Source organism: Podarcis filfolensis (assembly GCF_964270895.1).
Source record: "Podarcis filfolensis genome assembly, chromosome: 14".
In the NCBI taxonomy this organism is placed as follows: Eukaryota; Metazoa; Chordata; class Lepidosauria; order Squamata; family Lacertidae; genus Podarcis; species Podarcis filfolensis.
The window spans coordinates 51,006,534-51,031,998 of NC_139616.1; the positions used below are offsets into that span (position 1 = coordinate 51,006,534).

Genomic DNA, 25,465 nt, shown 5'->3' on the forward strand with positions numbered 1-25,465 from the left:
GTGCTTTTACCTCCCCCCTCCCAGGCAGCCTCCTTTATTGCTAGCGTCCCTTATCTCCCTCCTGATCGCTTGCTGATCAGCTGTTCAGTGGCTCGTTTCAACACCACCTTCCCTCTTTCTAAAAAAAAAAAAAAAAGCACGATCTGCTTTTCGCCCCTGGAAAATTTGGCTCCAGGGACCATGCATTCGCTCCCTAAGACGCACAGACATTTCCCCTTACATTTTAGGAGGAAAAACGTGCGTCTTATGGAGCGAAAAATACGGTAAGTCACAGGCAGGAATCTCGGTGGGGCATTTCCATGTCCACCACCCCCAGGGATCAGAGAACTTTGGGCTTAAGATGTTGTTGGACAGCAACTCGAAAGGCGCCATGACTTTCCAAGCGCGTAGCGCCCGTCCTTTTTCTTACATGTCAGGAGAGTGGACGGTCTTCACGTGGCCAGCGTAGAGGAGCTTGTCATCCATGGGGATGAGGACTCTCAAACCATCCTTCAGCTCGTCTTTGTCGATGATGCAAGAACGGGGGGCTGGAGGGCAACAGAAAGAGGAAGGGAGGGAGAGAATTAGCAGCATTTTCAAAGGCAGCAGAAATCTGCACCCATGTGATTTATGGCATACGCAACTTTCTCCTTCTTTATTTTTATTTTTTTACATACATACAAAGAAGAAAACATTTAAATGAATTATGAAATTATAAAATTACAGAAGCACAAGAGCAACTCTTCCCTCCTGGGGTCTCCGGCACCTGGCATTCAGAAGCATTGATGCCCTCAATTGTGAAGGTAGAGGAGCAGAGCTACCCATAGCCCTCTCCTCTTCTCTGAATTTGTCTAATTTTCTCTTAAAGCCAACCAAGTTGGTGGCCACACCGCCTCCTGTGGCAGGGAGTTCCGCTGTCTTTGGAATGACGTTCCTGAACTACATCTGAAAGCAGTCCCTATAACTGCTGGGCGAAACTAAAGGATCACAACGATTATGCCAAAATGGCTAAAGTGACTGGAAGAATAAGAAATCGGGAAGACCAAACTTTTAATAAGGAACGGGGGGAACTGATAACTTATCTTAAAGACTCTTGTAAACAGTTAAAATCATGAGGATTGGAATGATCACTTGTAGTTTAATGGTGAATTTTGGACGCAGTGGAGAGGTAAAATATTTGGATCATCATAAAAGATGCAGGAGAAAATGATTAATAATAGGACCCACAAAGGGGAGGAGGGAAGTCCAAGAGATTCCTTGCAATCTGGTTTTTATGATCTGTGTTCGATATATGACTGCAAGATTTTAATCTGAAAAACCAAATAATTTTTTAAAAGGATCACAAAGATGGCTACCCCCAGCCCTGCAAAATAATAATAATAATAATAATAATAATAATAATAATAATAATAATGGAGGTGGGGGAGAATACAAATACTCCATGCGGACTGAAAGTTCTTGGAACTGTTTGCAGCCTTTTGGACTGGACAGGATGAGATCTAAGGAACCAGGAACCGTCTCTCACCCGGAGTCAGCGGCCTCTCCAGGAGCAAACTGAGTGGCACATTCTCATCTTCCGAGAAGCTGCTGTCCTGGTTGGGCTCAAAATCCTCTTCGGCAGCCATGCTCTCCATCAGTTTGCTGACGGCGCCTCCTTTCCCTCGGTTCTGGGCAAGGGACAAAGCAAGCGGGGGTTAGCAAAAACCTTTCTGCTGAGACCCACAGCCCTGGGGCAGAACTTTTCCTGAAGCACCCTCCCCTGCAATCCCCGTTCCATCCTCTAGCTTTTCCAGACCTCCCCGTTATCTGTGTTTACTTCCCTCCCCTCAACTGAAACAGCGCTGTGGTTTGTGAAGGGCGCCGATCTTGGCTAGGGGACCCCGATTCTCCTTGCGGAGCCACAGTCCCTAGGATTTACACAAAACAAATGCAATACCATGAAAATCCCTGAAACGAGAAGTAATCAACACGAAATATTATCTTATAGAATTGAACTAAATAACAAAAATCAAAAAGTTTAAAGAAAAAATTTAGAAAAACCTAGAATTGAACAAAGCCGTAACAGGATGCCGGCTACAAAACTCATTTCACTAAACTATTCAGTTTCCTCAGAAGGAAATAGAGAAATCATAAACCTTAAATGACCAAATTCGAAGAAAGCGGGTAAATCTCCCAAAAATTCTGAAGTACTATAATCCTAGCTCAACCTAGGTGAAGCAAAGCGCAGTAATATAGGATTGAGGACTCAGAGGCAAAGTTTCTAAAACTGAGTTTACAAAAAAGGTTTGAAAACCTAAATGGCAAGTTTTAGACGAAGCCCAACTTGAAGAAAGCCAAGCACAGTAATAAAGAGTTGAGGACTCAGCTGTGAAAATTCTAGTGTTGCCTTTACAAAAAGGTTTTAAAAAACCAACCTAAATGCACAAATTCGAAGAGAGGAATACAAGATAAGCTGGTTTAGATTTTAAACAAACTCAAGAACAGGGCTATCTATCCCTGTTGGTTTCTGTGTGTTGCCACTGTGCAGTGCTAGGGAATGTGTTCAGAAAGGACTCGTAACGGTGTCCTACATGCCAGGTAATGAAATTCCTGCTGATTTATTGTCCAAGGTTGTTCCGAGGGATCAACACTGTACCTATGTACAGAAACTGGGTTTGTACTGAGATTGTACTGAAACACTGCCCAGTGGTGTTCACAGAAAGGAGGAGGATGTTAGTTTCTGTGAGTTGCCACTGTGCAGTTGCTTGGAGTCACAGGACTCTGTTTTGCATTCCAGCGATTCCAGGCTATCGGAAGTCTCACGGAAGACAGGAGACGGATGTGATGTTACTGGTTTCCTGTTCCTTTGTGTTTCAGTTGCTCTCTGCTCTCACAGAGAGAGGATGTTTCTTTTCTGTCTGCGTAGTTAGAAATAACTATTCCTTGCAATGTAGCTCATACTATCTCGGCTCCTTCCCTGCGTGCTGGATACTCTGCTTAATGGAGGAACGTGCTTGAAGCCTCATCAAAGGCTCAGGTCGTTAATCACGTCGGAGGACTCGACCAGAAGAGTCGCTCGGTCGAACGCAAGTCCGACAATCCCTAGGGTAGCTTAACAGCCATTCCCCTCTTCTGCCCAGGGAACTCTGGGAAATAAATAGGGGTCTCCTCGCAAACCTCAGCGCACGTAGCCAACTCCAGATCCCAGAATCCTTTGGGGCGGGAGCCATGTCTGTTTTGGCACCGTTGTGCTTTAAATGTATGGTGTGGTAGTAGCCTGATTCTGGGAGGGACAGAGATGCTTCAGCAGTCCCCCGTGTGGCTGTGGAGCAGGAGAAGCACCCAGGGTGGCGCATGGGGGCTGCTCAGCACCTGCTCCGAGGCAGCTCTGGAAACAGCTACTGCTTCCCCAGTGGTGCCCAAGACCCAGAAGACCAGGAAACTCCTCTGAGGATGGACTGGCTGCAGGGATCAGGGTGGCATTCCTTGGGGATGCAATATACTAAGGGCCGGGAGCGCAGAAAAGGTGTCCAAAATCCCAGTGGGCAGCAAATCAAGCTTCCCTTGGAACCTTACCTTCCTTTATTTTTCTATGGAATTCCAACCCATGGATGCAATTGGCCCAATCGCCTTCTCAATCCGGCCCATGGATGGTCCGGGAATCAGCATGTTTTTATATGAGTAGAATGTGTCCTTTTATTTGAAATGCACCTCTGGGTTATTTGTGGGGCATAGGCATTCGTTCATTTCCCCCCAAAAAAAATATAGTCCGGCCCCCCACAAGGTCTGAGGAATGGTGGACCGGCCCCCTGCTGAAAAAGGTTGCTGACCCCTGAATTAGATGCTTTCTGAAATCTCACAAGCCATGGGGGGGGGACCCAAGTCCGGGGGCAGGGGGTAGTTTGAGCAACCTTGACTGCCCCCCCCCACCCGATAACTAGCAAAACCAGAAGCCCATCATGCAAAACAGCAAAAACTGCAGAGTGAATTATGCAAAACAGCAGAAACGTGTGCAAATTCCCCCCCTCCCAACATTGATATTATTCAGAATAAATTATGCAAAACGGCAGAATGAATTATGCAAAGTAAGAGCGGGGAAATTTGCAGAGCTTCTCAGTATGAATACTTCAGATCTGACCTACACATTTTTTGGTGGGGCATGGGGGGGGGGGAGATGGTTGCTGAAGTGGATTCTACGACTTTGGACTGGGGGTGGGTGGATGGAGATGCTGTTTTCAAATGCTCCTCCACACATCGAAGAGGTGCTGCCAGCCTGCGTGAAGACCTCACCTCTTTCTTCACTTCTTTGGCTTTGGCCTTGGTTTTGCTTTTCTTGCTGGAGCCCAGGGAGCTGGCCAGGCTGCCTCGGGCGTCAGGCATGGAGTTGGCAATGCCCGGAGGCGAGAGGAAAGAGGACGAAGACGAGGAGGACGAGGAGGACGAGGAGGAGGAAGAGCAGAAGGGGCCTTCTTTGCTTTTCTTCTTCTGCACAACGGAAATAAGAAGGGAAAGAAAGTTAACAATAATAATAAATGTTATTTATATCCCGCCCTCCCCAGCTGAAGCCGGGCTCAGGGCGGCTAACAACAATAAAACAGTACAACACAACACAACACTCTAAAATCATTCATTATAAAATTAATTCAAATCAAACCGATGTTCTCAGTCAATCAGTCTTGCTGGTCAGAAGGAAGGGAAAGGCAGGTGGTCAGCGAGTGCGACTCAAGAGGAGCAGGGGGAATGAAATCTGCCTGGGACTCCTATCCTCTCTTATCTTGCCCAGCCCTAGTCTCAGGTGTGGGGTGGCTGCCTGTGATTTGCGCCAAGGTGCAGGGAACTGCATTCTGCACATGCTCAAATGGTGCTTTCTGCATAGGTTCTGGAACCGTGGACTACAGCTTCTGCTGAGTCAATGTGGACCGTGTAGTAATAATAATAAATTTTATTTATACCCTGCCCTCCCCAGCCAAGACCAGGCTCAGGGCAGCTAACACCAGGTATAAAAACAAATGATTAAAATACAACTTAAAAACAAAATTAAAATAAAACATTAAAATGCAACCTCATTTCAGTAGAAACTCAAATCAAAAAACTTTTTGGGGATGAAAACGTCAAATCTTCAACCAAGGCCAACTATCCAGACTGGTCCTACGTGGGCCAGAAAAAAGCCAGGTAAGTCCCCAAATAGGAGTTCCATCACAGAAGGAGAAAGGATAGAGGGGAAGGGGATCAAGTTGATTCCAAGCCAAAGGCCAGGCGGAACAACTCTGTCTTACAGACCCTGCGGAAATAAATCAGATCCCGCAGGGCCCTGGTCTCATGAGGCAGAGCGTTCCACCAGGCCGGGGCCAGTGCTGAGAAGGCCCTGGCTCTGGTTGAGACTAATTTGACTTCCTTAGGGCCCGGGACCTCTAGGGTGTTCCTATATATGGACCTTAAGGTCCTCCGTGGGGTATACCGGGAGAGGCGGTCCTGTAGGTACGAGGGTCCTAGTAAAGGCAGGAGGTCTGTCTTTCAGCCCAGTTCAAAGAGGACCAGAGAGCAAAGGTCTCTCATGTCATGGAGCCCTGGAGATGCTCGGCTACATGGACTAGTCAGTCGGACCTCATATAAGGCATTTGACGAGATGATGCTTTGGGTTCCTTCCAAAACACTATGGAAAACGAATGGCCGGCAGGCATAAACGAGCTGCCAGGAGATCAGACACCACAGAGCAGGCTTCCCCAACCTGGTGCCCTCGAGATACAACCTCAAGTCAGGGATGTTGGTAGCTGCTGTTGTCCAACCACTGGAGTTCATCAGACTGGGGATCAAGGTGGCCGGCCAGGTCCGTGTGGGATATCAGCAAGCAGGATTCGAGCACAAGAGCAACTCTCCCCTCCTGCGGTTTCCAGCAATGGGTATTCAGAAGCATTGCTGCCTCTGACCATGGAGGCAGAGAAGAGGACCACCATGTCCAGCAGCCCTCAAAAGCCCTCTCCTCCCATGAATTTGTCTAATCCTCTTTTAAAGCCCTCTCCTCATGTAGAATTTGCCATTTTCTTGGCCGGCCAAACCTTGGGCCTTCCAAGGATGAGAAACGAGGTGACAGGCAGGCTGAGATTCCTGCATTGCCGGGGGTTGGACTAGATGATCCTTGGTGTCCCTTCCAACTCTACCATTCTATGTGCGAGCCGTTGGCCCAGGCCCTGTGGCCACTTCTCTAAGAAGACCCCAAGACTCTACAGGCCAGTTTGCATGTGCATCAAAAACTAATACACCAACTCCTTGGCCAACAAACGAATATGGCCAACTCAAGGCAATCGAATGCTTTAATTATGTTTTGCACCCCTGCCCTGTTTAAATATTACGCCTACACAGCTGTAACTTGGTTTTTGAACAGTTTAGTTCTCGTACGTTTTGGCTCCCGAACGCCGCAAACCCGGAAGTGAGTGTTCTGGTTTGCCAACTATTTTTGGGAGCCGAAATGTCAGATGGGGCTTCCGATTGGCTGCAGGAAGCTCCTGCAGAAGCCGCGCTCTGGTTTCCAAACATTTTGGAAGTCGAACGGATTTCCGGAGCGGATTCCGTTCGACTTCCGAGGTACGACTCTACTACAAACAGTCCCAGTCGCTACCTCCAACAAATTCACATACCTTTGGGTTTTATGTCTCGTTTCCCCCTGACAACAATCCATAATTGCATATGGACTACAGTCATACCTCAGGTTACAGCCGCTTCAGATTGCGGTTTTTTGGGTTCTGGACCACCGAAACCCGGAAGTACTGGAATGGGTTACTTCTGGGTTTCAGCGGTTGCGCATGCGCAGAAGCGCCAAATCGCAACCCGCGCATGCGCAGACGTGGGTTGTGAACGCTGTGGGTTGCGAGCGTGCATCCCACACGGATCACGTTTGCAACCCGATTGTCCACTGTATGTATATTGTCGCCAGATCCTGTTTCCTAACACTGCGTTTTGCAGAATTTTGTACAGCCTTTCCCTTTTGCACCTCCCAACACAGAGTGGCTTGTGGTTCGTACCTTGCTGAGTTCCTTCCTTTCTTTCCCTTTGCCTCCGTCTTTCTTGGGGCTGAGGGGTGTTCCCTTCACACAGCGCCCGGCGGCTTTGGCCACGGGGGTCGAGCTGGTCTGCGCCGTGGAGGCCAGCCCGGCCGAAGAGGCCGTGGCGTCGTGGAGGAAGATCCGCTCGCTGCGCCGGCGGCTCCAGAGGTCGTCGTCGCTTGCCTCCAGCCCGAACTCGAAGCTCAGGTCCTTTGGGGACTTGAACTTCTTCAGCTTCCTGCTGCTCTTCTCAGACGCCATCTTGGCCCTCTCCAAGTTGCCTGCGGAGGTCACGTCCATCGCGCTCCCTGGCTGGGCGCCCGGGGCACTGCCAGCTTCCACCAGCCCCTTCTTCCCACGCAGGAGGCTGGAGGGAGACTTCTTCCTGATCTTCACCTCGCTCTCAGAGTCCGTGTATTCAAACTCCGTCCCTAAATGTGGAGAAAAGGGACAGTCAAACCAAGCAACTCGACTGGACTTGGCAGGGTGCATTCCTGGTGAAGGGCCAAAATTTGCATTTTTGTTTCGGAAGCGCTATTACAGCGAAGGAGCAGGGCCTTTGCTGAGGTGGCCTCTGTAACGGCCTCTACAGTGGCCACCTCCTCCCTTTTAAAATATACATATATAGATATATTTTTCAATTAAATTTTCTAAATTACATTCTGAAATATTCATTTAAACAACCTTAAAGCAATGACTTCCCTTCTTCTCCTTCCGTGGTTCGTTTTGCATACTATACATCCCTGTATATTTTACATGAACTAACTAAACCATTCAGTAATCCATTGTTACATCCATCAAAACTTATTTACACCGTTGGATTTTGCTTAACACTACCAGCATTTTTAAAATAAACACAATAAACGACCAGCTCCTCCGTTATACGACCTTCGAAAAGGCCTTTCGGAGGCTGTCTTGATAGGTAACCACTTTGACTCACTGTTTCCCGGCTGCTGAATTTGCTGCGATGGTTTGATATTGTCCCATTGCATTTTTATGTAAACAGCCAAGAGGCTAGGAAAGGCAATATATAACCATTTTATATATACGTACCACCTTTCACAGCTTAGCTTCAAGGCACCTGACAGCTCAGGAAGATGGCTTATGTTGCAAAAACACACATTGCATATCCCTCCCCCCGGGAAAATAGAAAAAAATATGGCTTCTCGGACTTTGGCGTGTGTGTCAAACCATTCAGAAGACATCTGAAACAAGGAGAACTGCCCCCAAATTCTCTCTTTCCTCTTTGCAGATATTTATGTGGAAAAGGTTTGACTTTCAGGAGTTCGGGCCTTATTTTGACACGCCTAGCCAGATGTTTAGAAAGTTAATGTGAGTTTTAATCTTGTTGCCTATTGCTTTATAAACGTTCTGAAGTTTTAAATAATTGTGGTTCATATCTGTTATTGATAACTTTACTGTTTCCTCTTCTTCTACAAACCTCTTTGAAGTTTGTAGAAGTTTGTTATGTTTCCCTCCCCTTATGGTTTTGATCTATGGGCTACATTTAAAATGAGGCTGCATTTTAAGTTGCATTTTAACCTGTATTTTAAATTGCCCCCCCATTATGTTTTTACTGTAATTTTTACTGGTGTTAGCCACCCTGAGCCCAGCTCTGGCCGGGGAGGGTGGGGTAGAAATAAAATTTATTACTATTACTATTATTATTATTATTATTATTATTATTATTATTATTATTATTAGTGTTTGTGTTTTTACAATCAAACCTAAGCCCAGTTGTCAGTCCTGATACCCTAAAGCCCAAAGTCATTTCAGTAGCATCCTACTGGCTCTTTCCTTGCATTCTCTTTCAACCGTAAGTCGTGCTTTGAGCCGCAGTCTCCTGGACAAGTGGTTGGTGGGTTTTGAAGCAAAATCAAAACCAGGCAAGGTCCTAAAAGAATCATTTTTGCCCCCAGAGTGGAAGTCAGAGCTCAAAAGCCTCCGGACGGGGGTCTCTCCTTCCGGTGCGCAGCGGCGAAAGAGAGGAAGGGGAAACTGGACCAGCTGGAAGGTGTGAATCTAAAGAAAGCCATCTACCTGGCTGAGCTTCCCAATGCCGGACCCCAACACTTGCACCCCGTTTCTCCCCCTTACCTCACAGACTGAGGGGGGAGAGACCCCCCCCAGGGAATTACTGGACCCCCTGCGTCCCTCTGGCCTCCTTTTGCCAGAAAGTCTTTTGCTAGCCTGAACCGACATCTCCATTTCCACATCCAGAAGGAAGGCCAAATTCAGGAAATGAGACTGTGGAAACCCCCCCCCCCCAGTGCCGCTCTTGGACCCATAAATGGATCACAAGGTCCTTCCGCTTTTGAGGCGGAGACCTAAGCCTTTGTTTTCTTCAAGCCACGGGTATTTTTCTCAGAAATCCCCCTTGGCTCAGTTCCGGCGGTGGGCTCTCTCGCTCCCTTACTCTCAAATGCCTATTTTCAAAATTAAGTTTCCGCTGCGTAAAAGGCGAAAGATTTATACAATCTGAGGTGAAACCAGAGTAAGCAAGAGTGAGGATTGGTTTGAGAAGATATTGAATTATTTGAGTAGGTTTGAACAATTTGGGGCAATTAAAATGTTAAAAGTTTAAATAAACCTTGTGGAAGGAGGAGTGTTACGGTATATAGAAGTGTACGTATGGTTAATGTGAATAGGTTATTATTGAATATTATTGAATATGTATATTATTGAATATTGTATACCCAATGTATCAGCCGCCTGGGGGGTTTCACTGTTTGTGTTTTGGTGGTTGGTAAATTATATATATATATATATATATATATATATATATATATATATATATATTCTGCTGCGGACATTACTGAGGGATCAAGGAGAGCTAAATCACTCTGGAAAAGAGGCAAAGACATTACCTAAATCGATTCATCCCCCAAGTAGAGATGGAAAGAGATGGAAATTTTCCCCTGGGGGAAAACAGAAAAAAAACCTGGGTTTCCCCCCAATTTCCCCGGTTTCTTTCCAGACCTTCCCATCTCTAGTTCCGACCAGAATCCCCAACTGCCCAAAATCAGCAGTGCTCACCTGGGGCAAGGGAGAGAGCAAAACAAAGACTTTCCTACACATTTTTTTCAAAGCCTGAAGGACAAAGTTGCATTAGGCAATAATAATAATAATAATAATAATAATAATTTATTATTTGTACCCCACCCATCTGGCTGGGTTTCAAAAGCCACTCTGGGCGGCTTCCACAGAGACCAAAAATACACTAAAATGTCATATATTAAAAACTTCCTTGAACATTACTCAATTGTAATTATTATAAAGGCTTTAAAAAAGAGGGAGGGGGAATCTGCGCCAAGGTGTCCTTGATTATGAAAAAAAATGAATTTTGCAATCCGTATGAAGAATTCAAACCCTCACATTTTTGCATAATTTAAGCCGGACACTGAAGGAGCTGGGGGCTGAAGCCTCCTGATCACCAAATGAAGGTGAATATTTCAGGGCCTTAGGTTGAAGGGCAGGTAATCAATAAGAAGGGAGGAGGAAGATGCAGGTGTAACTGAATAATCCGTTTTCCCACAAACCTATTCTGCTTGCAAAATGTTTTCCCTTGCACAATTATGGCAAGTCCATTTATACATCACTGCTGCATCCAAAATCTTTTTAAAAAATCATTCAGAAATGGGGTATTTCCAATACAAAGAGATGGGTGCCTTTGCTGAAGTCAAAATAATAGTTGATGGGCTATGCTGAAATGGCAAAATTAACTGGAAGGCTCAGGAACCAAGAGGACAAGAACTTTTTAAAAAGAATGGGGAGAATTTTTAATTTACTTAGGAGACCATTGTAAGCGGATGAAAACATTAGCAGGATTTTAATCACACTTGTAAGGTAACAAAGACTATGGACAATTTAGATGGATTTTATCATGTGGATAATGGAATGATAATGCAATTGTAAATGTCAACATTAAGACCCAAGGAGGGGATGGAGGGAAGTATTGAAATTCAGAGTTAATTACATATGGATATAGAATTGGTTTTGTTTTTAAATGATATTTGTAAAATCAAATAAAAATTATTTCAAAAAATAAATAATAATAATAATAATAATAATAATAATAATAATAATAATAATAACATCTATCTCTTTTTACAGCCATCTCTAGCTGTCCTTCAGCATAGTTCAATATAGTTTAATAATACGTTGGTAGTTTAATAATATGTTGATAATATTAATATATGACTGCAAGCACTTGGCAATCGTTTTTAATGATTTCTGTGCAATTTTTCATGCATTTACTTACCAAGCAAGACTAGCTTATATTAACTTAACCAAAATAGACTATGAATTCCCAATTCATGTTCCAACTTTTTAGTACCCCTCACTTTTGCCATTTGAAAGTGAAAAATTCAACAGGCCCTAATGTTGTAGGGGCCACCTGGAACCGGAGAGAAAGGAAGGACAGAAATACATTCAATAATCATCTTAAGTACCCCTGAAAGAGCCCTGGGTTGTTGCTCTGTGGTTATTGAATGTTGACCTGAGTGTTGAGATGAAGGAAACTGAAAACCAGGGACAGAATGGAGAACAGAATGGAGCAGCTGGAAAAGGAGGGAGGAGGTAAGACCTTCTCCATCCCACTTTAATCCCCCTTTAGGGCCTTTGCCACACCTATATACCTTTGGGGACACTGAGATGCCACAGGAAAGCATCTCAGACCAAACCCAGGTTTCTATCTCCTTGCAACGGAGGGAGATGTGCAAAGATAGAGCAGCGAGAAGCGAGAGGCTAAAAATAAGGCAGGCGTCCTTTCCCATTCCGAATTCCGCTATAATTCCATTATCATTTAATACATATTAATAAAGGGGGTTTATAAATGGAGCCTTTTTGCAGAGCTGCCTGCCTTCGAAAGATGTTGCCCTGGGGGGACTTATCCAGCCACGGGCACACGAGGGAATTTGAAAAAGCGAAATTTCCATTATTCATGGAGGAAGCCCCAGACAGGCGGTGGTGAGCTGTTCCCAGATGGGGCCGCCTCTCCAGCCCAGCTCCCCTGTCCCAGGATTCATCCCCGGACTTTTGCATAGCCCTAAACCAGGATGGGACGTGGGTGGCGCTGTGGGTTAAACCACAGAGCCTAGGAGTTGCTGATCAGAAGGTTGGCGGTTCGAATCCCCGCGACGGGGTGAGCTCCCATTGCTCGGTCCCTGCTCCTGCCAACCTAGCAGTTCGAAAGCACGTCAAAGTGCAAGTAGATAAATACCGTATTTTTCGCACCATAGGACGCACTTTTTCCCCTCCAAAAATGAAGGGGAAATGTGTGTGCGTCCTATGGTGCGAATGCAGGCTTTCGCTGAAGCCTGGAGAGTGAGAGAGGTCGGTGCGCACCGACCCCTCACGCTCTCCAGGCTTCGCACACCTCTCTGCAAGCAGCGGGAGCCCAGCGCTGGGCTCCCGCTGCTTGCGGAGACTTGCCAGCATGCCGAAGTCTGCGGGCGCTGAGATCAGCGCGCCCAGGCTTCGCGGACCTCTCCGCAAACAGCGGGAGCGCTCCCGCTGCTTGCGGAGAGTTGCCAGCATGCCGAAGTCTGCGGGCGCTGAGATCAGCGCGCCCAGGCTTCGCGGACCTCTCCGCAAACAGCGGGAGCGCTCCCGCTGCTTGCGGAGAGTTGCCAGCATGCCGAAGTCTGCGGGCGCTGAGATCAGCGCGCCCAGGCTTCGCGGACCTCTCCGCAAACAGCGGGAGCGCTCCTGCTGCTTGCGGAGAGTTGCCAGCATGCCGAAGCCTGCGCGCGCTGAGATCAGCGCGCCCAGGCTTCGCGGACCTCTCCGCAAACAGCGGGAGCGCTCCCGCTGCTTGCGGAGAGTTGCCAGCATGCCGAAGCCTGCGGGCGCTGAGATCAGCGCGCCCAGGCTTCGCGGACCTCTCCGCAAACAGCGGGAGCGCTCCCGCTGCTTGCGGAGAGTTGCCAGCATGCCGAAGCCTGCGCGCGCTGAGATCAGCGCGCCCAGGCTTCGCGGACCTCTCCGCAAACAGCGGGAGCGCTCCCGCTGCTTGCGGAGAGTTGCCAGCATGCCGAAGCCTGTGCGCGCTGAGATCAGCGCGCCCAGGCTTCGCGGACCTCTCCGCAAACAGCGGGAGCGCTCCCACGGCTTGCAGAGAGCTGCCTGTTTGGGGGCTGGTGTCGGGGGAAGCTCGAGCTTCCCCCGCCCCAGCCCCGCGCCTGGGGAAAAAATAATTTTTCCCCTTTATTTCCCCCCCAAAAAACTGGGTGCGCCCTATGGTCCGGTGCGCCCTATGGTGCGAAAAATACGGTAGGTACCACTCTGGCGGGAAGGTAAACGGCGTTTCCGTGCGCTGCTCTGGTTCGCCAGAGGCGGTTTAGTCATGCTGGCCACATGGCCCGGAAGCTGTACGCCGGCTCTCTCGGCCAATAAAGCGAGATGAGCGCAGCAACCCCAGAGTCGGCCACGACTGGACCTAATGGTCGGGGGTCCCTTTACCTTTAAACCAGGATAGGTTAATGTAGGAACCAGCCCTGCCCTGGGTCAGACCACTGGCCCATCTAGACATGTCATGGGTTTCCTCTGGCACCAGGACTGGCACCAGGACCCTCTTTTAACTGGAGGTCCTGGTTGGCCAGATAAAGGTCATTCTATCCAGCCAAGCTCTACCTCTCTTTCAAATCAGAACCAGTGAAGGCGGTGAAGGTCCTGTGTGAGTGTCTGGAGGCAGTTGGAGGATGGATGGCGGCTAACAGATTGAGGTTGAATCCTGACAAGACAGAAGTACTGTTTTGGGGGACGGGAAGGTGTGGGGAACTCCCTGGTCCTGAATGGGGTAACCGTGTACCCGAATGACCAAGTGTGCAGCCTGGGAGTCATTTTGGACTCACAGCTGTCCACTGAGGAGCAGGTCAATTCTGTGTCCAGGGCAGCTGTCTACCAGCTCCATCTGGTACACAGGATGAGACCCTTCCTGCCCACGGACTGTCTTGCCAGAGTGGTGCATGCTCTGGTTATCTCCCACATGGACTACTGCAATGCGCAGTATGTGGGGCTACCTTTGAAGGTAACTCAGAAACTACAACTAATCCAGAATGCGGCAGCCAGACTGGTGACTGGAAGTGGCTGCCGAGACAACACAACACCGGTCCTTAAAGACCTAGGTTGGCTCTCAGTACATTTCCAAGCACAATAAAGTGTTGGTGCTGACCTTGAAAGCCCTAAATGGCCTTGGTCCAGTATACCTGAAGAAGTGTCTCCACCCCCATCGTTTTGCCCAGACCCTGAGGTCCAGCTCCAAGGGCCTTCTGGCGGTTCCCTCCTTGCGAGAAGTGAAGTTACAGGGAGCCAGGCAGAGGGCCTTTTCGGTAGTGGCACCCGCCCTGTGGAACGCCCTCCCATCAGATGTCAAGGAAATCAACAACTATCTGACTTTGAGTAGACATCTGAAGGCAGCCCTGTTTAGGGAAGTTTTTAATGTTTTTTGTTTTATCATGTTTTTAAATATTCTGTTGGGAGCCACCCAGAGTGGCTGGGGAAACCCAGCCAGATGGGCGGGGTATAAATAAATAATTAATAATAATAACAACAACAACAACAACAACAACAACAACAACAACAACAACCACCACCACCACCACCACCACCACCACCACCACCCAGGTTGGAGAAAGAACAAATTTCAAACGTGTGGGTTCTGTTTTGTGTTCTCCTAGCAGGCATCCCCAAACTCAGTCCTCCAGATGTTTTGGGACTACAACTCCCATCATCCCTAGCTAACAGGAGCAGTGGTCAGGGATGAAGGGAATTGTAGTCCCAAAACATCTGGAGGGCAGAGTTTGGGGATGCCCGTCTCCTAGGAACTTGAAGCCAACACCCAGAGCGCAGTGCAAAAGACATACAGGCGCTTAGAGCTGAAGAGTGCGGTGCCTCTGAGCGTCTGCAGAGAGCGGGGATTAGTTTGGAGCGCCGGAACTGAGCCTGACCCATCGATGCAAACTCACCCATCAAGCTCTGCCTCTCTTCCTTCTTCTTGGCTTTCTGCTTGGCTTCCAGCTGGACGATGGAAAGAGAGGGTGGGATGATGGGGCTGGGGAGGGCACTGGCCGCAAACCTCGCCAGAAGCCCCAAGCCGCTCTCATCCAAGGCGGGGGACGAAAGCCTGGCGCTGTTCCCCACGGCATAGTCCCCTGCTTCCTCCTCCTCTTCTTCCTCCTCCTCTTCCGAGCTGGAATCTGGTAGGAGACAAGATGGCATTACCAATCTGAAGCATGGCGCAGCCAAACAGCCTCTCATTCTCAGCAGATCACAGCAGCAACCCATCTTGCAAGCTCTCAACCAACACAAGGTTCAGCGTTGGGTTGTTGTCTCTGCATTGCCGGCTCTTTTTGGACTGCGGTCCCATCATCCCTGGCAGCTGGTTCTGCTGGCTAGGGATGGTGGGAGTTGTAGTCCAACAAGACCCAAGTTTGAGAAATGCGAGGTTTGAGGAATGGGTAGGCATATGGGGGCAGAAATGCAGATCATCTGACCCTCCTTTTGCCCAAGCTCCATCCTTGAATCAGTGAGATTTACAGAACAGAGTGAAGGACCTCTAAGACCTCAGGCCGATTTTGGCTCACCAGTTTGGCCCAGAAGCCATTTCCCCAAAACTGCCCACCTATTACTGTATTTTAATATTTTGCTGGAAGCTGCCCAGAGTGGCTGGGGAAGACCAGACACATGGGCGGGGTATAAATAATAATAATATATTATTATTATTATTATTATTATTATTATTATTATTATTATTATTAGCTAGAAGAGGGGCTCAGGAGAGAGAGGAGACTCACGAGGAGTTATAGGGCAAGAGAAGGCCAACAATTCTGGGCTAACACTGCCCTCCCCCCATGAATTTAATAATTGTTTAACCACATCAGTTAACAAACATGGATACATGTGCTATAATGTTATTGTTTCAGTTAAATAAATTGTTTACATTGTTGTTAATGATTATTTTTCTCCTTCCAATAAAGCGCAGCAGAAAAGTTTGTCCAAACAAAAACAGCTAACGTATTAAACCTCTCAATAATTTCATAATTATCGGTCTATGTATTTCTAATAGTATAACCACATCAGTAATTTTTGACAGAACTGTAAAAACTACTCTGAAAATTTATTATTCCAAAAATGAAACCTTCATCTGGTTGTAAATATTAAGATTATACCAGCAAGAACAGGTCTTTCTGTAAAAAAATAACAATGATTTAAATCAAGTCTCAATGACCAGTGATTTAAATTTTAACCGCTGCGCAAGTTGTGAGAGACTTGCGTTGAGTTTCTTAGCTGCTGCCGAAAGCTTACAAGACAGCTGCACCTCCAAAACTGCTCGCTTAGTGTGGATTTCAAATGATACAAACTGGGAGTTTATTTTAGTAAGGCTTATCTACACACACACACAAACACACACACACACACACACTGGATTGCTGAGTGAGTGGCCCAAAACTTTATGGAAGTATCCTGGACGTTGATCTATTTTTGCTATTTATACCCCAGATTCGCATTCTAAAATAGAAACCAGTGGTTGGAAAGGGAACCCCCAAAGGCCATCTATCCCAACCCACAGCTACAGCATCTCCAGCAAGTGGCCGACAGCATCGTACCCCAAAAAGGATCCTCAGGGTAGCTAAGAGCCACTGTAAGATAAGCTAAAAAGTCAACGTAACACACAGGTGTGCTAAAAGTCACCCTCGTTGATGAGATTAAGAGGACGCCTTTTTTTGCGACCCAAATCCGCTTTTGATAGTTCCCCCCCCCCCCCGCCCCCGACAGAGCAGCAAAAATAAGGGAAGCAAAAGTTTGATCAAGCAACAGACAGACATTTGTTAGGTCACCACATAAATGCAACAAGGGGTGCGGGATGAGGGGAGCGGAGGGCGAGCAATGCACACGGGAGATTAATTTGGCATCGATATCGCAGCAAAGACAGGACGGTTTCATCACAGAGCCAAGCAGACTTGCAGTGCACAAAGCTGGCTAATTGCAGGCAGACGTTAGACAGCTATGGGGTCCTCCACATCTGGTTTTAAATTAGCCAGTCCAAATTCCAGTAACTTGGGGGTTTTCCTTTCCGAGTCTTACGCGCATTTGCAGAAGGCATAACAAGCCTCAGTTATTTTTCCATTTGCGTTTACATACTGCCGACTCCAGAAATAGACTTCCCATCAGCGACAATAATAATAATAATCAATCACCACTGTTATTATATTATTAACTCTGTTTCAGATGGTGCATTGCTATTATTATTTTGTCTCTAGGAGTGACGCAATATTTACTATAATATACCGTATTTTTTGCTCTATAAGACTCACTTTTTCCCTCCTAAAAAGTAAGGGGAAATGTGTGTGCGTCTTATGGAGTGAATGCAGGCTGCGCAGCTATCCCAGAAGCCAGAACAGCAAGAGGGATTGCTGCTTTCACTGCGCAGCGATCCCTCTTGCTGTTCTGGCTTCTGAGATTCAGAATATTTTTTTCTTGTTTTCCTCCTCCAAAAACTAGGTGTGTCTTGTGGTCTCGTGCATCTTATAGAGCGAAAAATACGGTGATAATTACAGGCAAGTGTGGTGCGGAGGTTAGAGGGTCAGACTAGGGCCTGGGAGACACCAGGGTTCAAATCTCCCCTATTTGGCCATAATGAAGCTCATTGGGTCATGGGTTTAAGTTCCGCAGCGGGGTGGGCTAGATGACCCTTGGTGTCTCTTCCACCTCCACAATTCTGTGATGCTGTTGTGACATGCAAACACAGCCACAGAGCTCCTCTGCCAGAAGCTGAGTTTCCGCCTTGCAGACACCGACCTACTTTCCAAGCAAAGAAGTCGACGCAACTGGAGTTCATCTTTTTTTAGGGCAGTGGCCTACTTCTCGTTCAAAGGGTGGGAAAGCAGACATCCTCACTCAATTTTTGTGCGTTGGGTAAGTAGTAAACTTCCGAGGGGCGTAGAAAACGAGGCCGGCAAAGGAGGCCTCGTGTTTTCCCTCGAGGGATATCCCTTGTTCCTAAAAAACTTTCTCCATTCTCACGTTGCCTCGGGTGGAAACGTTCGCAACAGATAATAACCCGCCCCCCGATAATTGTCGCTTTTTCTGGAGCCCTCAGCAAGAAACAGCCGGCTGTTCGCAAAAGTTCCTTGCGGCAATCGAAATGGGCACGCTTAACTTTTTATGGAAGAGAAGGACCGGGAGGGGGGACCAGAAAATTTCAGCGTTTTTGTCATCAAAAACTGAAAAGACCATGAGGCTGCCGAGGTTCAAAGAGGACGTCAAAAGGGGGAACAAAAGTGTTTTTTGCCTACCTACATAACAAGGTTTAGGGACCTTTCGCTGCAGAGCGCCTGCCCTGCTCCAAGCCAATCGCTTTGCCTCTTGAGCGGAGCGCGAGAACAAATGCGAGGGACCGACACAGACATGGAAAGCGTCACGGGGAGGGGTCGGGGGCAGAGGGGCTGCAAGGAGAAAGCGAGCAATGCTAGAAAAGCTGAGGTTAATTCATGGTTTTAGTAAAATCAGGGAAAGCCATTAGAAATGCCGCTACCCAAATATCCCTCGTCGTAAAGCACTCTTCCCTCCCTCCCTCCCTCCCCTCCCCACCAAGATTACGCCAATAATTTACATTTCCGGAGTTCTGTTTTCATCACTGAACAAACACCTATTTTTTTATTATTGTTGCTATTTTGGTGGTGGGGAGGAGTCCTCTCTCTTCATCTCTCGTTCCCCCCAAAACCCTAGCCGGGAAGACGTTTGGGGGCAAAGAAGTAAAAGGAGAACAGGGAATTATTATTATTTTTGACACTTTAGAGCAGCTACCCCAAAATTCGGTCCTCCAGATGTTTTTTGGGACTACAACTCCCATCATCCCTGACCACCGGTCCTGTTAGTTAGGGATGATGGGAGTTGTAGTCCCAAAACATCTGGAGGGCTGAGTTTGGGTGATGCCTGCTTTAGAGCAAATTCTCTATTTGATCCTCCAGAGCAAAGATTAAATGAAATTTCTTTTTTTTTTAAAAAAAGGAGGGAATAGATTTCTTCAAGGTTCGAGGTTTACTTTAAAAAGCCTTGCAAAAATACAGCTTATGGGGCAAGGAGACGGGCTAGTTCTAAACTACGGAACAGGAAGGAACATTTACAGCGCAAGCCAAGAAACACTTACTTAAAAGCCATTCCCTTTGTAGTCAGTGGTGTTTACTTTCAGGTAAGTGTGCACAGGATTGAAGCTTAATAGAAGTTATGTTAGATATCTTGACTGGAAAGCCCTTCCCCTCGGGTTCCATCTTTTCTCTCAATTGCTTTTTAAAAAAAATCATTATGGTTCTTCAACGCTGCCACTGATTTCATGTTTCTGCAACCCCATTTTATAGTTTTCTATTCCAGAAGTGATAAAACTTGGATTGAGGGTGGGGGTCATAGCTGTCAGCTTTTCCCTTTTCTTGTGAGGAATCCTATTCAGAATAAGGGAATTTTCCTTAAAAAAAGGGAAACGTTGACGGCTAGGGTGGGGGTGGGGGAGGCAGCAGAACTGGATTAAAAGGAAGATCCAGCGCCAGAAATAGTCCCTCAATGACCCCAAGTAGGATTTGAACCCAGCTCATCAGATAAAGTCTTTCCTTTGAAGGTAACAGCTGCATTCTGCATCTCTCTCTTCCCTCTTGCTGGTCTTTGCGGGATCCAACATTGAGGTCTCTCTCCAATGACCTTTCCCTGTTACAATTATTGAATGAGTTGCTCTAAAATCGGGAAGAAGAGGGGGCAGGGACCCTTGTGGTCTAGCAGCCTAGTCCCAAACATTTCTCCTTTCACCCCTTTTTCTTTCTTTCTTTTCTTCCTTCCTTCCTTTCTCCCTCCCTCCCTTCCCTCTTTGCCAAGGGGCAAAGGGCACTAATAAAATCGCTGTTTTTCCCCCAAGGCATTGCATTCAGATCTCTCCCTCTACCCTGATCTCATATTAAGTAATTATTTTGCTCCTGTACATTGGTTGCAAGGTCTGAAATATTCATAACCTGCTTTATTTATTTAATTTTCAAAAAGCAGAATTAATAGGGGTGGAGGGAAGCCTTAAAATTATTAGAGCCCAATTGGAACTGACAAAGAAAAATCGGTTTCATTTTATAGAATTAAGCCATTTTTAGAAGCAAAAATTACTAAGCTTTCTTACTTCCTTTATAAAAGTGAATTTGCGGGGGGGGGCCTGGGGAAAGAGCCCACGGTGGAATAATCTGTGCAGAACATGACAAGCTGTGTTTTGGAGTTGAGGGGGGGGAGAGATTGATGCATAATGTGCTTTTCCTCCTGGAAAACAAAGCACCTTCAGAGAATCTGCAAGCCAGGGATATTTGGATAATACAAAGAACGCCACAATTTTGTTAATTCTCTCTTTTTCTTTGGTGCTAAGTCTTCGGGAGCGATGAGGGGACAGCGGAATGGGGCGAAGAAGCAGCAAGCTAAAAAAATTCCCCCCACTAGCGAGAGATGCAGCAAGAGAGACGAGGCAGACTGGTTTAGTTAAATACAAACTGGATACTTTTAATAGAAAGCTTGGTACCAAATTGCAGTACAGACATCGAGGGGGCACTCCCACACAACATGGCATCTAAGTTACAAACCTCCTCCCAAGACCTCTAACACATGCAAAAAAAAGCAAAGAAGAACCACATACAACAACAGCGATGGCGGCAAGAGATGGAGGGTTAAAAAAAAGGAAAGGAACAGATTTGGGAAGGGTCAGGGTGGACAGCAAAGGCTAAACGCTCCAAGGGATCTTAGAGCTCTTAGAAGAGCGAGTCAGTAAAAAAATACAGGGGTACCTCGGTTCTCAAACTCCTTGGTACTCAAACAACTTGGAACCCGAACGCTGCAAACCCGGTTTGTGAACTTTTTTCGGAAGCCAAACATGGTCCGTTTTGAGTGTCATACTTCTGTTTTGAGTGTTACGCTGAGGTCTGTCTGTTTTTGCTATTTATTTTGCATGCTTGTTTGTTTTCGCGGCTCTTTTTGTTTTGTTTTTGTGACAGTGAGGAACTCAGTTCAGCTACTGATTGTGTGACTGCAGTACATTGTTGACTGCTTTCATTTTATGGATCCATGGTCTCGTTAGACAGTAAAATGTTCAGTTTTAGGGGTTGCTTTTAAAACTCTGGAGCAGATTCACCCATTTTGGGAAAGTGCACCTTGGTTTTGGAACGGACTTCCGGAACGGATTAAGTTTGAGAACCAAGATACCACTGTAATAATAATAATAATAGCTAGTGGCAAAAGCAGATGCTGTTGTTTTGCAAAAAAAGAATACCAACAAAAGCTCCACGAGGACCAAGATGGTCGGCCGGAGCCCCTCTCCCTGCTGCCAACACTCCCCTCATTCACTCAAACACAGACGCTTTGTTTGGTTTGTTATAATCTAGTAACCTTGATCGAACGAGTCCTCTGAAGAATCGCTGAAGGAAGACCCCTCTCCGGGCAGCAAGCAAAACTGCGGCTTCCTGCCTGCCGTGGCGGCCAGTTTAGATTTGAGAGTCCTGGTGGCACAGATGCCCTTCTTGGCTGCCGCCCTGAGGCCTCCTCCGGCGATTCGGCCGCTCTTGGGGGGCACCACACCGTACAGGCTGGGGGGTCTCGTTCTGGAGCCGTGAGAAGACCACTCGCCCTTCAGGGATCCCTCGTCTTCCTCAGAGTCTGTATCTGCAGCCAACGTAATTAATTTGGTGGGGTGTTCAAAACAAGGTGACAGAATAATTTGCAGAGGGAGAAGGAACCCACCAGCCGCCCCGATTGGCTGGGGCAGCCCAGACAGACGGGCGGGGTATAAATAGTAAAACTATTATTCCTCGCTTCCATTTGGCTGCATGCCATTGGAGAAGGCAAGGAGAACCTTGACTACCTATCTGTTGCGGGTGTGAAGCAAAATGTTCCTCAGGACCAACGCTTGACTCCTAGATTGCTGAGGGAGTTGTGTTGATGCTACACACATCTGTATCCCACACTGTTCTAGTAATTTCTGTGAAAAACCACCATGCGGGGACACTGCATGGTTCTTTCACGTGCAAATGGTGGTCAATGGCGCCAATGTGAGGAGACAATGTGTCATTTTCTCAAGCAATTCATGTGGCGGTACTGGAATGGTGTGGGATTCAGACAGTTCGAAGAGGAAACTGCCCCAACCCAGCAATGTATGAATGTTTAGGCAGTATATTTGTAAGCAAGGAACTTCTCCTTCTCCTATACAGCGGAACCTCGGATATTGAGCGTTTCGGAGGCCGAACAATTCGGAACCCGAACACTGACAACCCGGAAGTGAATGCTTCCATTTTCGAACGATATTCAGAATTCAAACTGCTTCCGATGTGTGTTTCTCCATTTTTTCCAATGGATTTTGCCAGCAGCCCTTTGATCCTCAGTTGTCAAACATTTCGGAAGTCAAACGGTCTTCCGGAACGGATTACGTTCAACAACCAAGGTTCCGCTGTAGAAGAAGAGTCTACAGAATTCAAAAGGGCAGCAGTCAGGAATTCGTGGCCCTGCGGACATTGTGGGACTCCAAAGACCACCATCTCTCAATATGAAGAACGTCAGAAGACCCGGCTGGAGCAGGACCCTGGCCCATGTCGTCCAGAATCCTGTTCTCACAGCGGCCAAGCAGGTCCCTGTGGGAAACCTGCAATCAGGGTCCGAGCACAAGAACAACTCTCCCCTCCTGTGGTTTCCAGCCAGTGGCTAGTAGCCATCAAGAGCCCTTTCCCCTCCGTGAATTTGTCCGATCCTCTTTTAAAGCTGTCCAAATTGGTGGCCATCCCTGCGCCCTGTGGGAAGGAGTTCCACAGTTTAACTGTACTGCATGAGGAAAGACTTCCTTTTCTCTGTCCTCAATCTTCCAACGTTGAGCTTCCTTGAATGTTTTAGGGTTATGAGAGAGGGAGAAAATTGGTTCCTAGTCCTCTTTCTCCTTGCCAGGCACCATTCCCTAAATTTCTGTCATGTCATTGTTGGGCCCTTCGTGGCTGGAGCTTCTGGGAACTGGAGCCCAACGACATTTGGAGAGCCGTTGGTCCCTCGCCCCAGCGGAAGAGGCAAACCATGCGGCACGGATTGTGGGATCAGCCTATAGATCTCTCTCGCCCTCCCCACCATGCTCTGAGAAGCACACAGGCAGAGACGGAAAGCAGCCTTTGTCTCTCACCACAGATCCCCATTAGTGGGGATCAAGAGGCAAGATGGCGGCCGATTGCCATTCACAGTTCTCTCCAGCGTGCCAAATGCTGAACGGAAATCCATTGGACATCCTGATGGAACTCCTTTCTAAGATCCCTCTGGTCTGTTCGTCCCTCGATCTATTTGCCCACACCCCCGTGGTGAAGCAGGGCTCTGTCGCTGCCACTGTGAGCCTAGAGAAGTTGATCCAATATTCCCCAGCCTGGTGCCCTCCAAAGGCTGATGGACTCCATCTCCCATCAGCCCCGGCCATCATGGATCAAGGGGGCAGCAGGTTGGATGAAGCAGGATTAAACCTTTGCGAAGCCCATCAGAAACGCAACCGCTGAGGAAGAGCAGAAATAGCCAAGTTACTTACTGTATGAATAACTGCTAGCTTCAGATATTGCTGGTGAAATGGATGCCTTCAGGTGACCCTTGAGCTTTAGCCCCACCTCCATCTTCTTCATTTTGGCAGCCATTTTGTTTTTACCTTCTTTGGGGTCTTTCAGCGAGTAGCTCAGCGTTTCGGCCAAGCTCCTCTTCTCGTCCCTGCCCAGCAAGGCCTCGTGGGGAGACGCGTATCTGCCGCCGTAACAGCCGCCATTTCTCGGCCTCCCCGCTGAGCCGTCGGAAAACTTAAAAGGGGATTTCAGCTTGCTGTGCCTGCCGAGGGAGAGCGCTTTGTCAAGCTTGCTCACCAGCTGCTCCTGCTCAGACGCCAGCTTCTTCTTCTTAATCTTCAGCTGGCAAAAAAAAGGAGGAAACGCAAGGGGGCACGGGTGAATTCGTGGCACAGACGTCTCCGGTTTGGCCCTTCTGACTACACTGAGGTGACTTTTGAATTTTCTGCCCTTGGAACAACCTTTCCTCACTGAGGAACCCTTAGATGTCGGTCATGGGACAAAAGAGCATCACGAGGAATTTTGGGGCATGTACTTAGGCACGGCTCATGCATGGCATCTGCCACTCCTACTGGATCTCGCCCAAAAACCCACATGGCCTGAGAACATCTACACTTCACCAAGGAAGACGGGTAACGGTCAGCAAGGAGCCTGGTCCTCCCTGGTCCTGAATGGGGTAACTGTGCCCTTGAAGGACCAGGTGCGCAGCCTGGGAGACATTCTGGACTCACAGCTGTCCATGGAGGCACAGGTCAATTCTGTGTCCAGGGCAGCTGTCTACCAGCTCCATCTGGTGCGTAGGATGAGACCCTCCCTGCCCTTAGACAGACCCGCCAGAGTAGTGCATGCTCTGGTTATCTCCCACTTGGATTACTGCAATGCGTTCTATATGGGTGACCCGGAAACTACAACTAATCCAGAATGCGGTAGCTAGACTGGTGACTGGGAGCGGCTGCTAAGACCATATAACACTGCTCCTGAAAGACCTACATTGGCTCCCAGTACGTTTCTGAGCACAAAGTGTTGGTGCTGACCTTTAAAGCCCTCAATGGCCTCTGCCCAGGATACCTGAAGGAGCGTCTCCACCCCCATCGTTCAGCCTGGACACCGAGGTCCAGCTCCAAGGGCCTTCTGGCTGTTCCCTCCCTGTGAGAAGTGAGGTTACAGGGAACCAGGCAGAGGGCCTTCTCGGTGGTAGCACCCGCCCTGTGGAACGCCCTCTTGTCAGATGTCAAGGAAATCAACAACTATCTTACTTTTAGAAGACATCTGAAGGCAGCCCTGAATCGGGAAATTTTAATTGTTTCACTTTTTGTTGTTGTATGTGCTGGAAGCCACCCAGAGTGGCTGAGGCAACCGAGACGGATAGACACGGTTTAAATAATAATAAAAAATATTAACTACCAACCTCGCTGGAGAAGTTTGCCAGCACGTCCTGCTCATCCCAGCTGCGATTCCGTCCTCTCAGCTTCCCGCTCCTGCTCTCCGCATCGTCCTCTTCAAGAATGAGGCCCCTGTGCCTTTTCCTGGTTCCTTCGCCAGCCTCAGAGTCTTCGGAGAGCAGCAAGGATTTGCTCAGCCTGGAAGCCAGATAGAAAATATTTGGTGACCGGACCTCCCTTTACCTTCCCTCGCAGGGTCACGGGAGACAAACTGTAGATTCCCCTTGGGATCTGGCGCTTTGGTGGCGACCAGTAAGTGACGGGAGGGCTGTGGCTAGAGAGTTCCTAAAAACAAAGGCTTGACAGTTATTTATGACATTCGGTACCTCCGGCGGGATGGGAAGTCGTGGAGACGTCGCTCTGTGTTTCTGTAAAGTTGAGGGCAAAAGGAAGGTAAAGGCTAGAGGCATAGAATAGTTGAGTTGGACCCTTGCTGAAATTC

General features: G+C 47.7%; 1 protein-coding gene across 4 annotated transcripts in view; it reads right to left on the bottom strand.

The window, feature by feature from the left end:
* The window catches only part of TNRC18 (trinucleotide repeat containing 18), a 128,104-nt gene that overhangs the window by 16,204 nt on the left and 86,435 nt on the right, over positions 1-25,465 (bottom strand). For all 4 annotated transcript variants that reach the window (XM_083585512.1, XM_083585511.1, XM_083585510.1 and 1 more), the window contains 8 exons: positions 24,990-25,161; positions 23,557-23,923; positions 21,399-21,671; positions 14,966-15,196; positions 6,978-7,429; positions 4,249-4,443; positions 1,505-1,646; positions 410-527 (listed from right to left, as the gene is read on the bottom strand). In XM_083585512.1, the coding sequence (XP_083441638.1) occupies positions 410-527; positions 1,505-1,646; positions 4,249-4,443; positions 6,978-7,429; positions 14,966-15,196; positions 21,399-21,671; positions 23,557-23,923; positions 24,990-25,161 (1,950 nt within the window). The remainder of the gene's footprint in view (positions 1-409; positions 528-1,504; positions 1,647-4,248; positions 4,444-6,977; positions 7,430-14,965; positions 15,197-21,398; positions 21,672-23,556; positions 23,924-24,989; positions 25,162-25,465) is intronic.